Source organism: Cetorhinus maximus, unplaced genomic scaffold (assembly GCF_964194155.1).
Source record: "Cetorhinus maximus unplaced genomic scaffold, sCetMax3.hap1.1 HAP1_SCAFFOLD_531, whole genome shotgun sequence".
Lineage (NCBI taxonomy): Eukaryota > Metazoa > Chordata > Chondrichthyes > Lamniformes > Cetorhinidae > Cetorhinus > Cetorhinus maximus.
The window spans coordinates 64590-78592 of NW_027596473.1; the positions used below are offsets into that span (position 1 = coordinate 64590).

General features: G+C 50.5%; 1 protein-coding gene across 1 annotated transcript in view; it reads left to right on the forward strand.

Annotated features, from left to right (window-relative positions):
* Window positions 1-14003, forward strand: part of LOC144674000 (ras GTPase-activating-like protein IQGAP1) — a gene marked incomplete at its 5' end in the record, with an annotated part of 96018 nt that overhangs the window by 64030 nt on the left and 17985 nt on the right. Inside the window, 5 exons of the mRNA XM_078535574.1 lie at window positions 3010-3094; window positions 3595-3827; window positions 7615-7747; window positions 9707-9809; window positions 12550-12697. Coding sequence (XP_078391700.1) covers window positions 3010-3094; window positions 3595-3827; window positions 7615-7747; window positions 9707-9809; window positions 12550-12697 — 702 coding nt within the window. The remainder of the gene's footprint in view (window positions 1-3009; window positions 3095-3594; window positions 3828-7614; window positions 7748-9706; window positions 9810-12549; window positions 12698-14003) is intronic.

Genomic DNA, 14003 nt, shown 5'->3' on the forward strand with positions numbered 1-14003 from the left:
CTTCATCCTAGAGTCTAAAAGAAGTGGCTGCTAAACTAGTGGGTACATTGGTTTCACTTTTCCAAAATTCCCTAGATTCTGCAACGGTCCCATCAGTTTGGAAAATAGCGAACGTGACTCTATTCAAGAAAGGAGGAAGACCGAAAGCAGGAAACTAGTTAGTCTAACATCTGTCACAGGGAAAATGCTGGAATCTATTGTTAAGGAGGTTATAGCAGGGCACTTAGACAAGCTCAATGCAATCAGGCAGAGTCAACATTGCTTTGTGAAAGGGAAGCCATGTTTGGCTAATTGATTGGACTTCTTTGAGGAAGTAAATAAGCAACATGCATAAAGGGTAACCTGTGGATGGGCTGCACTTAGATTTTCAGAAGGCATTTGGCAAGGTGCCACAACAAAGGTTACTGCACAAAATAAGAGCTCGTGGTTTAGGAGGTAACAGGGAACAGAAAGTAGGCATAAATGAGTCATTTTCGGATTGGCAAGATGTGATGAGTGGAGTGCAGCGGGATCAGTGCTGGGGCCTCAACTATTTACAATTTATATATCAATGACCTGGATGAAGGGGCCGAATGGTTGCTAAATTCGCTGATGACACAAAGATAGGTCGGAAAGTGTGAAGAGGACATAAGGAGTCTGCAAAGGGACATAGATCGGTTAAGTGAGTGGCCAAAAAAATTTGGCAGATGGAGTTTAATGTGGGAAAATGTGAACTTGTCCACTTGTCAGGAAGAATAGAAAAGCAGCATATTATTGGAGAGAGATTGCAGAAGTCTGAGGCGCAGAGGGACCTGGGTGTCCTGGGACATGAATTAGGGGAAGTTAGTATACAGATGCAGCTAGTGATTAGGGAGGTGAATGGAATATTAGCGTTTATTGCAGGGAGAATGGAGTATAAAAGTGGGGAAGTTTTACTGCAGTTGTACAGGGTCTTGGTGAGGCCACATCTGGAGTATTGTGTACTGTTTTGGTCACCTTATTTAAGAAAGGATATAAATGCATTAGCAGTTCAGAGAAGGTTCACTCGGCTGATTCCAGGGACGAGGAGGTTATCTTATGAGGCAAGGTTTGGCAGGCTGGGCCTGGATCCATTGGAGTTTAGAAGAATGAGAGGTGACCTTAATGAGACATAAGATCCTGAGGAGACTTGACAGGTTGGATGCTGAGAGGGTGTTTCCTCTTATGGGAGAGACTAGAACTGGGGGACACAGTTTAAAAATAAGGGATCCCCCCGTTTAAGACGGAGATGAGAATTTTTTTTTCTCAGAGGGTCTTTGGAGCTCTCTTCCCCAGAGAGCAGTGGAGGCTGGGTCACTGACTATTTTTCAGGCTGAGAATCCTGACTAACAAAGGGGTGAAAGGTTATCAGGAGTGGTTGGAAAGTGGAGTCGAGGTCACAGTCAGATCAGCCATGATCTTATTGAATGGCGGAGCAGGCTCAAGGGGCCGAATGGCCTTCTCCTGCTCCTAATTCGTATGTTCGTATGATCTGACCTAAAAAATAAAACCTGCATTTCTCTGACGCCTTTCACAATTACAGGATGCCCAGAAGTGCTTTACAGCCAAGGAAATACTTCACTTGAAGTGTAATCACTGCTGTAATATTAGAGACATGGCAACCAATTTGTGCGCAGCAAACTCCCCGAACCGCATGATAATGATCAGATCGACTGCTTTTTAATGTCATTGGTTGAGGGATGAGGCAGGGCACCAAGGAGGACTCCCCGCACTTGTTCCGGTAGCAGCCGTGGGATCTTTTACGTCCACCCATGAGGCCAGTTCAACGTATCATCTGAATGACAGCACCTTCGACAGTGCAGCACTCTCCCCCCCCCGTGCTTACACTGGAGAGCGTCAGTCTGAATTAGACTGAAGTTTTTTTAAAAAGTCTTTCGTGAGATGTGGGCCTCATTGGCAAGACCAGCATTTGTTGCCCTTGAGAAAGTGGTGGTGAGCCACCTTGCGGTCCCGGTGGTGACGGTGCTCCCACAGCGCTGTTAGGCAGGAGGCTCCGGGATTTTGACCCCGTGACAGCGAAGGAGCAGCAGTGTAGTTCCAAGTCAGGGTGTTGGAGGGGAACCTGCAGGCGGTGGTGCTCTTGTGCATCTGCTGCCCTTGCCCTTCTAGACGGTAGAGGTCCCGGGGTATCCGGAGTGGGTCTTGAACCCACCGACTCGGAGGTGAGAGCGCTACCCACTGGACCCATCAAGTACCTGACCACACAAGACTCCAGTTTCCCCCATATGCCCGGTAATTGCTTTACAGCCAGTGACGTATTTTGCGAAGTGCGCTCACCGTGTAGGAAACGTGGCAGGCAATCTCTCGCATGTGATAATCTTTCTTCAGTAATGTTGTTGGGTGGGGAATAGATACCTGCCGCAGCTGGTAAGGAGAGGAGGCCCCCCTCCCCCGGCTCTGCTGAGTTCCTTGGCTCAAGCGAGCTGCAGTGCTCTTTGGTTACACAAACAAAACCAATTTACCACCTCCTGCTCTGAGGACAGCGTCAGGCTTAGTTCAAGCAAGTAGGCTGCTGGCACTGACCACCAGGGCTCACTGAGTGAGTGGCTGTGTAAGAAGAGGTATCAAACACTGAAATGCTACGACTGGTAAGAGAGTCAATATGTTTGTTGGCAGAGGGTGGGGAGACGAAGGAAATGAGGGCCTTTCTCTACTTCACATTCTATGTCTACAAAAGAACCAGAATGGGGGGAATGAAAGCAATTTGTTTATATTTACACAGCGAGTTGTTGTGATCTGGAAGGCGCTGCCTGAAAGGGCGGCGGGAGCAGATTCAATAGGAACTTTAAAAAGGGGGGTGGAATTGGATAAATACTTGAAGGGGGGAAACATTTGCAGGGATTATGGGGGAAGAGAGCAGGGGGTAGCAGTGGGACTAATGGGATAGCACTCTTAAAAGAGCTGGCACAGGCGCGATGGGCCGAATGGCTTTCTCCTGCGCTGCAGGCTTCTGTGTTAAATCTAATATCGACCGTCTTGTTACGTGGACAGGTATGGGATGAGATACACTGCCAAAGTTTTGAAAAGCTCACTGCGTGGAAAGTTCCCCGACGCCACCGAAGATGAACTGTTCAAGGTAAGAGAGAACCGGTGGCTCTGCTCGGAATCTCTGTCACTCTCCAGCTTGCCTCATGAGACGCACTCTCGCAGCTCCTGGTCACCCATTCCAAGGCAGAATGGGGAAGACTGCCTGCCTCCCCCCCCCCACAACAGGAATGATCCCACAGGAGGTAGCTGGGTGGGGGGCTAGTAAATGAGCTGGCTGAATTGGTGAAAACGCAGGTTTAACACTGAGCCATGCAAACCAGAAGATGACGGGCCTGCGCTGTTGCCTGGGGTGGGGTGGTAGATGGGGAGGGGTTGACGATGGGGGAGCTTCCTGCAGTTGGCCTCAGTATCACAGGGTTTCGGAGCTAACAGGACCCCAGGGACACCCACCGATGAGCGTGTTTATGAAGATGGCAGCGTAGGGTTTTAAATGAAGAAAAAAAAACCTTGCAACGTGCCCACATGGTTCAACGAATGGTGCCGGTCATTGGGTAACAGGCGCTAATTATTTCCCTCCCTTTGCTACAGGTTGTTGGGAACCTGCTGTACTATCGCTACATGAACCCGGCGATCGTGGCTCCGGATGGCTTCGATATCATTGACGTGACAGCAGGAGGGGGGCTGCACATGGACCACCGCCGCAACCTGGGCTCCATCGCGAAGCTGCTGCAGCACGCCGCCACCAGCAAGGCCTTTGAAGGGGAAACCGGTCAGCTCCGTACCATGAACGACTACCTGTTCCAGTCCCAGCAGAGATTCAGGTCTCAGCCACTACATCGCACCCTTATTTCAGTGAAGGATTTTCCTGGAACCCCTCTCCCCGCAGCGCGAATAGGTTCCCCCCCCCCCCCACCGCTCTGCGACATTCAGTGGTCGGAGCATACAATCCCAGGGTCGGCTACAGCATGAGTTAGATACAGAGTAAAGCTCCCTCTACACTGTCCCCATCAAACACTCCCAGGACAGGTACAGCACGGGGTTAGATACAGAGTAAAGCTCCCTCTACACTGTCCCCATCAAACACTCCCAGGACAGGTACAGCACGGGGTTAGATACAGAGTAAAGCTCCCTCTACACTGTCCCCATCAAACACTCCCAGGACAGGTACAGCACGGGGTTAGATACAGAGTAAAGCTCCCTCTACACTGTCCCCATCAAACACTCCCAGGACAGGTACAGCACGGAGTTAGATACAGAGTAAAGCTCCCTCTACACTGTCCCCATCAAACACTCCCAGGACAGGTACAGCACGGGGTTAGATACAGAATAAAGCTCCCTCTACACTGTCTTAATAGCCTTCCAGGACAGGTATAGGCTGTGTAAATGCAGGGTGCAGCCTTATATGTCCTGGCCTCTGAATTACTCAAGGGCAGGTACAACGTCGGTTGGTGGTGTTCATGACGTTTCAATCCCGAATCTCTGAGCAGACTCTTACAGCACAGGAGGAGGCCGTTCGGCCCAGCGTGCCTTTGCTAGCTCTATGAAGGAGCAATCCAATCAGTTCCATTCCACTACAATTTCAGCACATCTCAAAGAGCTTTACAGCCAGTGAAGCACTTTTCAAAGCGTAGTCAATGTCTTAGTGCGGGGAAAGATGCCACCCAGTTTATGCACAGCAAGATCCCACAGACCAGCAATGTGACCGTGCCCAGAGAACCTGCTTTATTGAAGCTGATTGAGGGAATGAATATTTTTATCAACTGAGAGGTTATAAAACCTCTCTCTCTCGAAATGAACCTCCATTTTGCGAGCCTTTTGGGAATCTGGCTACCTTGGCACCAAAGATCAGACTCGAGGCTTTCCGGTTTAGTCCAGACCTAACCCAGTCCACCCCTCGAGTGATTCAATTGTTAAGCCTTTTGCCGGGAAGCCTTTTCCTTACTTCACGCAAGTGCAAAATCCCCTCCTGGATGCTTCTATCCCGCCTCGTTTCTGCTGACGTGGGGATGGGGTTCCATCGGTTTGCCGGACTGGGTGTCTGCACCTGACAGACCCAGTCTCTGAAAAGTGAAAAATGGTGCTTGCTTACTTTTTATGCCTGGCCCTTTGATACTGGTGACCGTAGCTTAAAAAAGGGAAAGTCTCGTCTTTCTCCGCACCGTAGGATGTCAGATATTACTGCAGGGACAGACCGTCGTAACGGAGATTCAGCACCTCTCGAGGCACAGTCTGCTGCTTGGCGAAAGGGGATGTCGGCGATCAGGCTAAGCTCATTAATCTTTTGGGTAACTGACTCATTTGGTTCCAGGAGGTCCCGTTTTGATCTTGGGTTTGCTGCTGCCGGTGACGTGGCTGCAGACAGCCCTTGTACCCGCATAAACCTCTGCTTAGTCGGTAGCACTCCCGCCCCTGGGTCACTAGGCACCCCCCCACCGGGTTCAAGATCCATCCCAGGGCTCGAGCACAAAAATCAAAGCTGATTTCCCCAGTGCAGCACCGAGGGAGCGCCGCGCTGTCAGAGGTGCCATCTTCCGGATGAGACGATTAAACAGGAGTTCTCCTATCTTTCCTCTCCGGCGAGTGCTAAAGATTCCTTGGTATTGTTTTGAAGAGGGGTGGGGGGTGTGGGTTGGAGTTTTTCCCCGGTGGCCCAATATTTAATCCTCAACCAATATACATTTTAAAAAAAAACAGATAATCTGGTCATTATCCCATTGCTGTTTGTGGGATCTTGCTGTGCGCAGATTGACTACATTCCACGTTTCCTACATTACAGCAGCGACCACACTTCAAAAAGCACTTCATGGGCTGCAAAGCGTTTTGGGGACTCCTTGAGGCGGTGAAAGGCGCTATAGAAATGCAAGTCCTTTTTTTAAAAAAAAATATCCGGGTTAGGGAGGGAGGCACTAAGCATGGTCCTGATTCTTACCCAGTGATGGGGCGGGGGGGTTTAAGAGTAGAGAAATCTGGGGGGGTTACCTGTTCACAAACCTTGAAGGCACTTGAAAAGGCAGTGAAGAAAGCATTATGGAATACATTGCTTTATAAGCAGTGGGTGGGACACTGAGTACAGAAAAAAGGAACTCGCGTTCAATCTTTACAGAACACTGGTTAGGCCCCAGCTGCAGCACCGTGTCCAACTCCAGGCCCCGCACTTTAGGAAGGATGTCACGGGCCTTGGAGAGGGTGCGGAGGGAGATTTACCCCCAATGGGACCAGGGACTTCAGTGCATGTGGAGAGAGAAGCTGGGCTTATTCTCCCTAGAGCAGAGAAGGTTAAGGGGGAGGTTTAATCGAGGGTGTTCAGAATCAGGAAGGGGATTTGGGTGGAGCAGGTGGGGAAGAAACTTGTTTCCTCTTTGCCAGCTGAAGACAGGAACCAGAGGTCATAGATTTAAAATAATTGGAAAAAAGGGCTGCAGGGGAAATGTTTGTTTAAAATGGCGATGGAAGCAGATTCTGCAGGAACTTTCAAAAGGCAACCAGACTCGGGCTTGAGGAGAACTAATTCACAGGGCTTTTGGGCAAAAGCGCTGCCCCACGGAATTGATTGATTGGGACAGCCCCTTCAAAGAGCTAGCACAGGCAGGATGGGCCGACTAGGCTTCTCCTGATTCCAAGACTGGAAGGTGCCTTGTGTGGATGGCAGGTGAAGCCAGCATCTGTGATAAGTGTTAGGCTGCACTTCTTGTCCAGATGCTATGTGAAGAGTAGAAGCACTGAAGCGTGGCAAGTGCCCCGGGACCAATTTGAGGGCAGCACTTTTTAGGAGGGAACGGGAACAGTCCACCACCTTTTAAACACGGCGTGAAAACTCCGTCGTCCGAATGAAGGCTTTTTTTTCTGCCTCTTTCTCTCCGAACCTGCCCCATTCTTGTCTGTTCCACGGGCGCTGACCACTAATTCAGTACCTCACCCCCTCGCCCATCCTTCACACACGACAAGACAGCAAGTGGAGGATAGTATTTACTTGGAAAGCGTCAGCAAACGTTTCAGCAGCGGGCTGGGGGAGTTCACTCCTAAGCGGAATCTTGCCCTTGCTCGTCACCTAGAGGCACGCTCCTTCCACAAATATCCTCTGGACGGTAAGGAGACAGCGGGGATAATGGGGAACGTCCTCTGCTTCCCGTTCCTGGCTGAGTTTTATATATTCCAGCTCATGTCGACCTCCTCACGCTTACACCCACAACACCCGAGACCATCCGTGGCCCTCACGTTGCTGTTCCCCCTGAGATCAGCAAACACAGACCGGGCATTGAGCTCGAGACTCCCGGGTCCAAATGGCTCAGTGCCACGCCCTGGTGGCCCCTTTAGCTCTGTGACCTGTCGGGCAAGCTGCATATTGACTCTAAACCGCGCTGCTACCAGTGAGCCACGCTTGAGAGGCATTCGGTTTGGGAAATGGTGTAACAAGCTGACGTGATCCTTGGCAGCGCCCCTTTTTCAGAGAGATTCTCTGCTGCTGCTGCTTTACGCTGTTGTGGGCTCCTGTGTGCGTGTGTACGCGCTGGTGGGAGGAGGGCCCGGGAAGAGAATCTGTCGCGACTAAAGTATTTTAAATGAATGTTTTCTGATGTGCCGGTGTGTTTGTTTTTTTAAAAATTCCAGGGAATTTTTCCGTTCGGCCTGCAACGTTCCTGAACCCGAGGAATGGTTTAACGTGGATGAGTATTCGGAAATGGTCAGCCTCAACAAGCCGGTCATCTATATAACCGTCGGTGAGCTGATTAACACTCACAGGGTAAGTGGACGGATATGGTTGCCCCCCTCTCCCTCCCTGGGAAGCCGCGTGTTGCCCGGAGCGATAGCCGTGAAATAGCGTTCGAGGGTTTGGAATGCTGGGTTTCTCCCTTGTTGCGAGGGCACTGACGTGGCGAGTACGTTCCACAGACACTAGTAGCACTTGTCCAAGTGTCCGTTTGTCACGCGTGTACCCTTTTTTTAAAAACTGTTTGAGGACTGGGACGAGTCTCGGGTTGTGCCTCTTGGCTGCAGTGATACCAGGGCAGTACGGCAAAAGATCCGAGCAATTTCTCAAACCGCTCCAGATTCAAGAATTGGGCCTTTGGGTTGGAGGATTGTAATTGTCACTCCGTTTTATAAAAAGGGAGGGAGAAGCTGGGACCTGTCAGTTTAGAATTAATTGTCGGGAGGCTGTTGGAATCGAGCATTAGAGGGACCGAGCGACTGAGCGCTTGGGACTAGTGAAAGCTGACCAGAGTCTGTGAAGGTTAGGCCATATCTGACGAATGAGGAGGTCACCGGCCCAGTGGGTAAAGGGAGTGTCTGCTGTTTACGTGGACGTCCACGACACAGTTGGCAAGGCGGCGCATGATTATTAGCCAAAAACACAAGCCCACGGAATTGGAGGGAACCTTGGGATAGTTGGGAGGTAGGAGGCAGTGGGGGATGGAGGGAACGTTCTCCACCTGGCAGGACGTGATATCCCGAGGATTCTGTTCTTTAGGAGGCACAGTGAGTTGTATAAATGGAGGCGGTTTGTTACAAAAGGGAACTTGGATTAAGTGAGTCGGGAGAACTATGACAGATGGAGTTCAGTGTGGGGAGCGTCAGGTCATACGGATCTTGAGAGACACAATATTTTCTTAATCGCGAGCGTAGAGGTGTCGAGAGTTTAGGGATCCCAGTGCGCAGATCACTGAAACATCTAGCCTTTACCTTGAGGGATGTGGGAATCGATGCTTCGTTTCTACAGAACCTTGGTCATTAAGGTTGTTGAAATGATTTCCCCAGTTGGGGAAATCCTGAACAAGGGGAGGCAGAACCTTAAAATTGGAGCCAGGCCCGTTCAGGGGTGATGTCAGGGAAGCACTTCTTCACACACACACAGGGGAGTGGGAATCTGGAACACTCTCTCTCCCTCAAAAAGGCTGTGGGTGCTGGGAGATCAGTTGAAATTTTCGAGACTGAGATGGATAGATTTGTGTGGATAAGAGGTAAAAACGGGTAAATACCACACAAATCAACCACGATCTTATAGAACAGCAGGCTCGAATGGTTGAATCGTCGTCTCCTCCTGTTCTTACTAACGCCTTGTGTTCACCAACGTGCCCAGACTACCCAATGTCAAATGGTATAATGGTTTAAGCCGTGGCGTGACAACAGGGACCTCCCTGTGATCTGAGCTGGGCGCCGGGTCTTTCACATGCTGCCGAGCGCACTTATTAACCCATCAATTCACAGGTGGACTGAGAAGTACTTGGTGAGATCGAGGGCCGATTCAGTGGTTCAGCTGCCTTATTTCACAATCGTCAGCCCGACCTCGCATCTCTCCTCGAAACACGGCGGGGGGGGGGAAATATTAAAGCATTTGGTGGGCCGCTTCACCTTTTTAATCTCTAGACGTTACTAACTACAAAGCCTGGCGGGCGTTTTAGCTTCCAACCCCGGGACCCAAATTCTCCCAAAGACCTCCTGTTCAAAACCCCACCTGCCTCTATGACTATGGGTTTCCCTCCTCTCTCGATTCTGATCCAGGAAGCAGCACAAAGCTCCCCCCCCACTCTACACTGCTCAATGCTCCTAACCAACCTCCCAGCAGCAGCCGCAGCCTCCACTGCCACTGCCTGACATTATTTATGGCCTGTTCCCCACGATTACAGATTTTCCTTTTGAGATGTCACAACTGACCATGTTTGGCAGCGTCTGTGAAGTGTTAACCTTGTTTGTGTTTTCCCAGTTGCTGCTCCAGCACCAGGATTCCCTCACTTCCGAGCACACTGACCCTCTTCATGAACTGCTGAAGGATCTTGGCGACGTACCCACAGTCGAATCACTACTAGGCAAGTGGTTCTTTGTTTCTGTGTTTTTGTGCTGCTGAATCCGTGCGCCCTAGGGGATGCTGAGAAGCAAGGAGTGATTGAAGCGAGTTTTCCCTTTTGGCTCAGTGTGTTGCTGTCTTGCCTTCTGAGTCAGGGGGTCGTCCAGGGACTTGAGCCCTCAATCCAGGCTGACACTCCCAGTGCCGAAGGAGTGCTGAACTGTCAGAGGTGCTGTCTTTCAGGTGAGGTCTTGAACCAAGCCCCCACCTCCCCCCCCCCCCCCCCCCCCACCCCGTCTGCCCCGTCATCCTGTTGAAAGAAGGGGGTGGTGGCTGGTGGAGTAATTTTTATCCCCCAACCAATGTTACTGAATATTGTCTGGCCGTTATCACATTGAAGTTTGTTGGAACCCGCTGTCTGCCAAGCGTCTGCCGCGTTTCCTGCAATACAGCAGTGACTACGTTTATATATAAAAGCAAAATACTGCGGATGCTGGAAATCTGAAACAAAAACAAAAATAGCTGGAAAAACTCAGCAGGTCTGACAGCATCTGCGGAGAGGAACACAGTTAACGTTTCGAGTCCGTATGACTCTTCACCAGAACTAAAGAAAAATAGCAATGTGGTGAAATATAAGCTGGTTGAAGTGGGGTGGGACAGGTAGAGCTGGATAGAGGGCCAGTGATAGGTGGAGGCAAAGAAGAGATTGCCAAAGATGTCATAGACAAAAGGACAAAGGGGTGTTGACGGTGGTGATATTAGCTATGGAATGTGCTAACGATGACATTAAGGGTAGAAAGCAGGACGAGCAAGTGGCAGATGGCCCTAGTGGGGGTGGGGTGGGAGGAAGGGGTCAAAATGGGCTAAAAGTTGGAGATAAAACAATGAATGGAAATACATTTAAAAATAGAAATAGGTGGGAAAAGAAAAAATATATAAAAATGATAGAGTGACTGCATTTCATTGGCTGCAAAACTCTTGAGATTGTGAAAGGCGCTATATCAATGTAATGCCCCTCTTTCTTTCTACATACTCACCTGATGTGGCCCTAAGCCCCATGTACAAGCCCACACGCCAGGCTGTGTGCTTGGGCTCTGCTGTTCACTTAATTTGAGCTGATGCGGTCAGCCTCCATCAGTGTCTCCTGCTCCTGATCCCTGTCGAGTACCCTCTGCCGGGGATGTCACATCCGTGGCTCTTTGATGGATGAGGGCAGGGTCAGGATGGGTGGTGACGCCTCTTGTGTTTTAAATAGCCTGAAGCCACCTTGGGGAAGAGAGAGTTCATTCTCCGGCTGACGTGTATTGCCCATCCCTCGTTGCCCTTGAGGGAGGTGGTGGTGGACCATCTCTTGAACCGCTGCAGTTTGTGTGGTGCCCGGATTGCTAGTCCAGTGACATTACCATCAACAACCCACATTTATATATATCGCCTTTGACATAGTAAAGCATCCCAGGCCACCTCGCAGGGGCATTATCAAGCAAGGCTTGACACACAGCGACTGAAGGTGGACGAGACGAAAGTTTGGCCAGGGAGCTTGGTTTTAAGGAGCATTTTAAAGGCGAAGGGAGAGAGGCCGAGGGGTTTCGGGAAAGAATTCCAGAGCTGAGGGTCCAGGCAGCTGCAGGCTGCGACCTTCCAGGAAAGACTGAACAGGCTTGGGGCCCTTCTCTTTATAAAGGAGAAAAGCTGAGGGGTGACCTGAGACAAGCCTTTAAAATGATAGAAGGGTTTGATAGGGTAAGTGCAGGAACATTTCCACTTGTGGGAGAAGCTAGGGGCCTCAAACTGTAAAGTAGTAACTTATAAATAGAATAGAATCATAAAGTGGTTACAGCACAGACGCAGGCCATTCAGCCCATCGGGCCTGTGACAGCTCGCTGCAAAAGCAGATTTGTTAGTCCCATGCACCACCCGCCCCCCCCCCCCCCCCCCCCCCTCCACTGCACTTTCCCCTTAGCCCTAAAATTTGTTTTCAATCCAGGCGCTTACCAATTTCCTTTCGAAAGGCGCAATTGAATCTGTCTCCGTCACCCTTTTCAGACAATGCATTCCGCTCGCTAAATAAAGTTTTCTTTCCTCATGTTGCTTTTGGTTCTTCTGCCAATCGCCTTTTAAATCTTGCAGCCCCTGGTTCTCGATCCTGCCGCCAGTGGCACATCAGGAGGACACAGAACAGAAAATGCTGGAGAAAACTCAGCAGGTCTGGCAGCATCTGTGGAGAGAGAAACACACAGAGTTAACGTTTCGAGTCTGTTATGACTTCTTCAGAGCTTTGGAGAAGAGTCATACAGACCCGAAACGTTAACTCTGTTTTTCTCTCTCCACGGGTGCTCCCAGACCTGCTGAGTTTCTCCAGGATTTTATGCTTTGGTTTCAGATTTCCAGCTTCCCGCAGCATTTTGCTTTTATCTTAGGCAGATCAGGGGGGATGTGGAACTCGCTCCCGAGGCGAATGGCAGCGATGCATTTAAGGGAGAAGCGAGATAAACATGAGGGAGAAAGAAATAGGAGGATGTGTTAGTGGGGCGAGATGAAGACGGGGGGGGGTGGGGGAGGTGGGAGGAGGCTCATGTGGAGCAGATACACCAGCACGGAACAGAGGGGCCAAATGGCCTGTTCCTGTGCTGGGAATTCAGTGAGGAGGTTAGGGAGTAGTTGACATGCGATTCTCATTCTGTCCTGCTTGTACTGAAGCTGAGATGCTGCATATGAATCCTGGCAACTCCCTCACTAATTCTCCATCGCTTCCGTTTCCACAGGTGAAGGTTCTGTCAATGCAAACGACCCCCGTGCTGACCAAGCCCTGACCCAGCTCAACAAGATGGAGGTTTCACTGACCCTCACCAACAAATTTGACATTTGTAAGGACGGTGATGGGGTGAACGATGCCAGAGGTTTGCTGCTCAGGTACGTAGGCCGTAGCAGGTGAACATTTACCACCTCCTCCCCGTCCAGGTACCCACGCCCTATAAGGTGTTGGCGACCATGGACTTCTGTTGGGATTGGCATTGTAATTATGCAGCGGTTTGCCATTGCCTTCTGCTGTATGGCCGACCAGGAAACTCTCTCGCTCTTACCACCTGCCAACAGGAGTATTGGAAAGATTTACAGGCTGGTAATCAAACTGTTTGACCAAGCTATTGAACGCACCTTCCATGGCCGTCAAGCCCTGAGGTGGCACTGGAACCCAGAGCCCCTGGCCCAGAGGTAGGGACACTACCACCGCTGCGCCACGAGACCTCCCTGAACATTTACCAGATGAGGTAATTGTCAAAAGAGCCAGAAGTGAAGCGAGGAGCATTTTTGTTTCAGGAGGGATTCTGATCTGATTTCGAGCACACTGCCTGAACTCAGATTCAGTGGTAACTTCCCACAAGGAGTTGGATATATACTTGAATGGGAGAAAGGGCTGGAGGGAATGGGACTCATTGGATAGCTCTTTCAGTGAGCACAGGCACGATGGGCTGAATGGCCTTCTGTGCTGTATTATTCTATTTGTTTTTTTCAGTGCTCACTTATGAGTGCTGACAATCATTCCTTTTAAGGAGCAGCCTCGGCTGCAAGCTGTGTTTCGTACAGAATCTCACCGGGGCCTGCAGTGACTGGGTTGCCGCTGTGCACTGGAATCTGTGATGGCCAGAGACATTGGGCCGTTATTACCAGCGCGGAGATTTGCAGGGTTGGTGAAATGCAGTGATCGGGGTGGGGGGGGGGAATCGAACCAGACGTTTTGACGCGCAGAGAAGAGGCCTGAAGCAACCCAAAACCAAACCCTTTGACAATAGCTCCAGTGTCTAACGCAGCCACACGATGGCCTGGTTGCCACGTCTCGGCTGTGGTTTTAGGAATTAATTGCATCGCAGGGGGAGATCTTCGCTTGTGCTGTGGCTGAACCTCTGGAAGTAACTATGTACGAGGGAAGGCACTTGCTCATCCGTCCAGTAACCTGTAGCAGGCCCCTGCCCCCCCCATCGCTGTGGCTTGCAGTTCGCCTCACTCTCCCCTTCCCCTTCCCCTCCACACCACCAAACAATTAGTTAAGTGGTTCCATTGTTCCGGCTTCCATTATCTCTGACCGGAGTCTATTCTGCATGTTGTGTACGGGGCGTAATGCAGACTCCTTAGTGAAACACTTGTCCCGATACGCAGTGGGTCCTCGTAATCAAAGCAGTTCACAGGAATAGGAGATGACAGTTCAGCTCCTTGAGCCTGT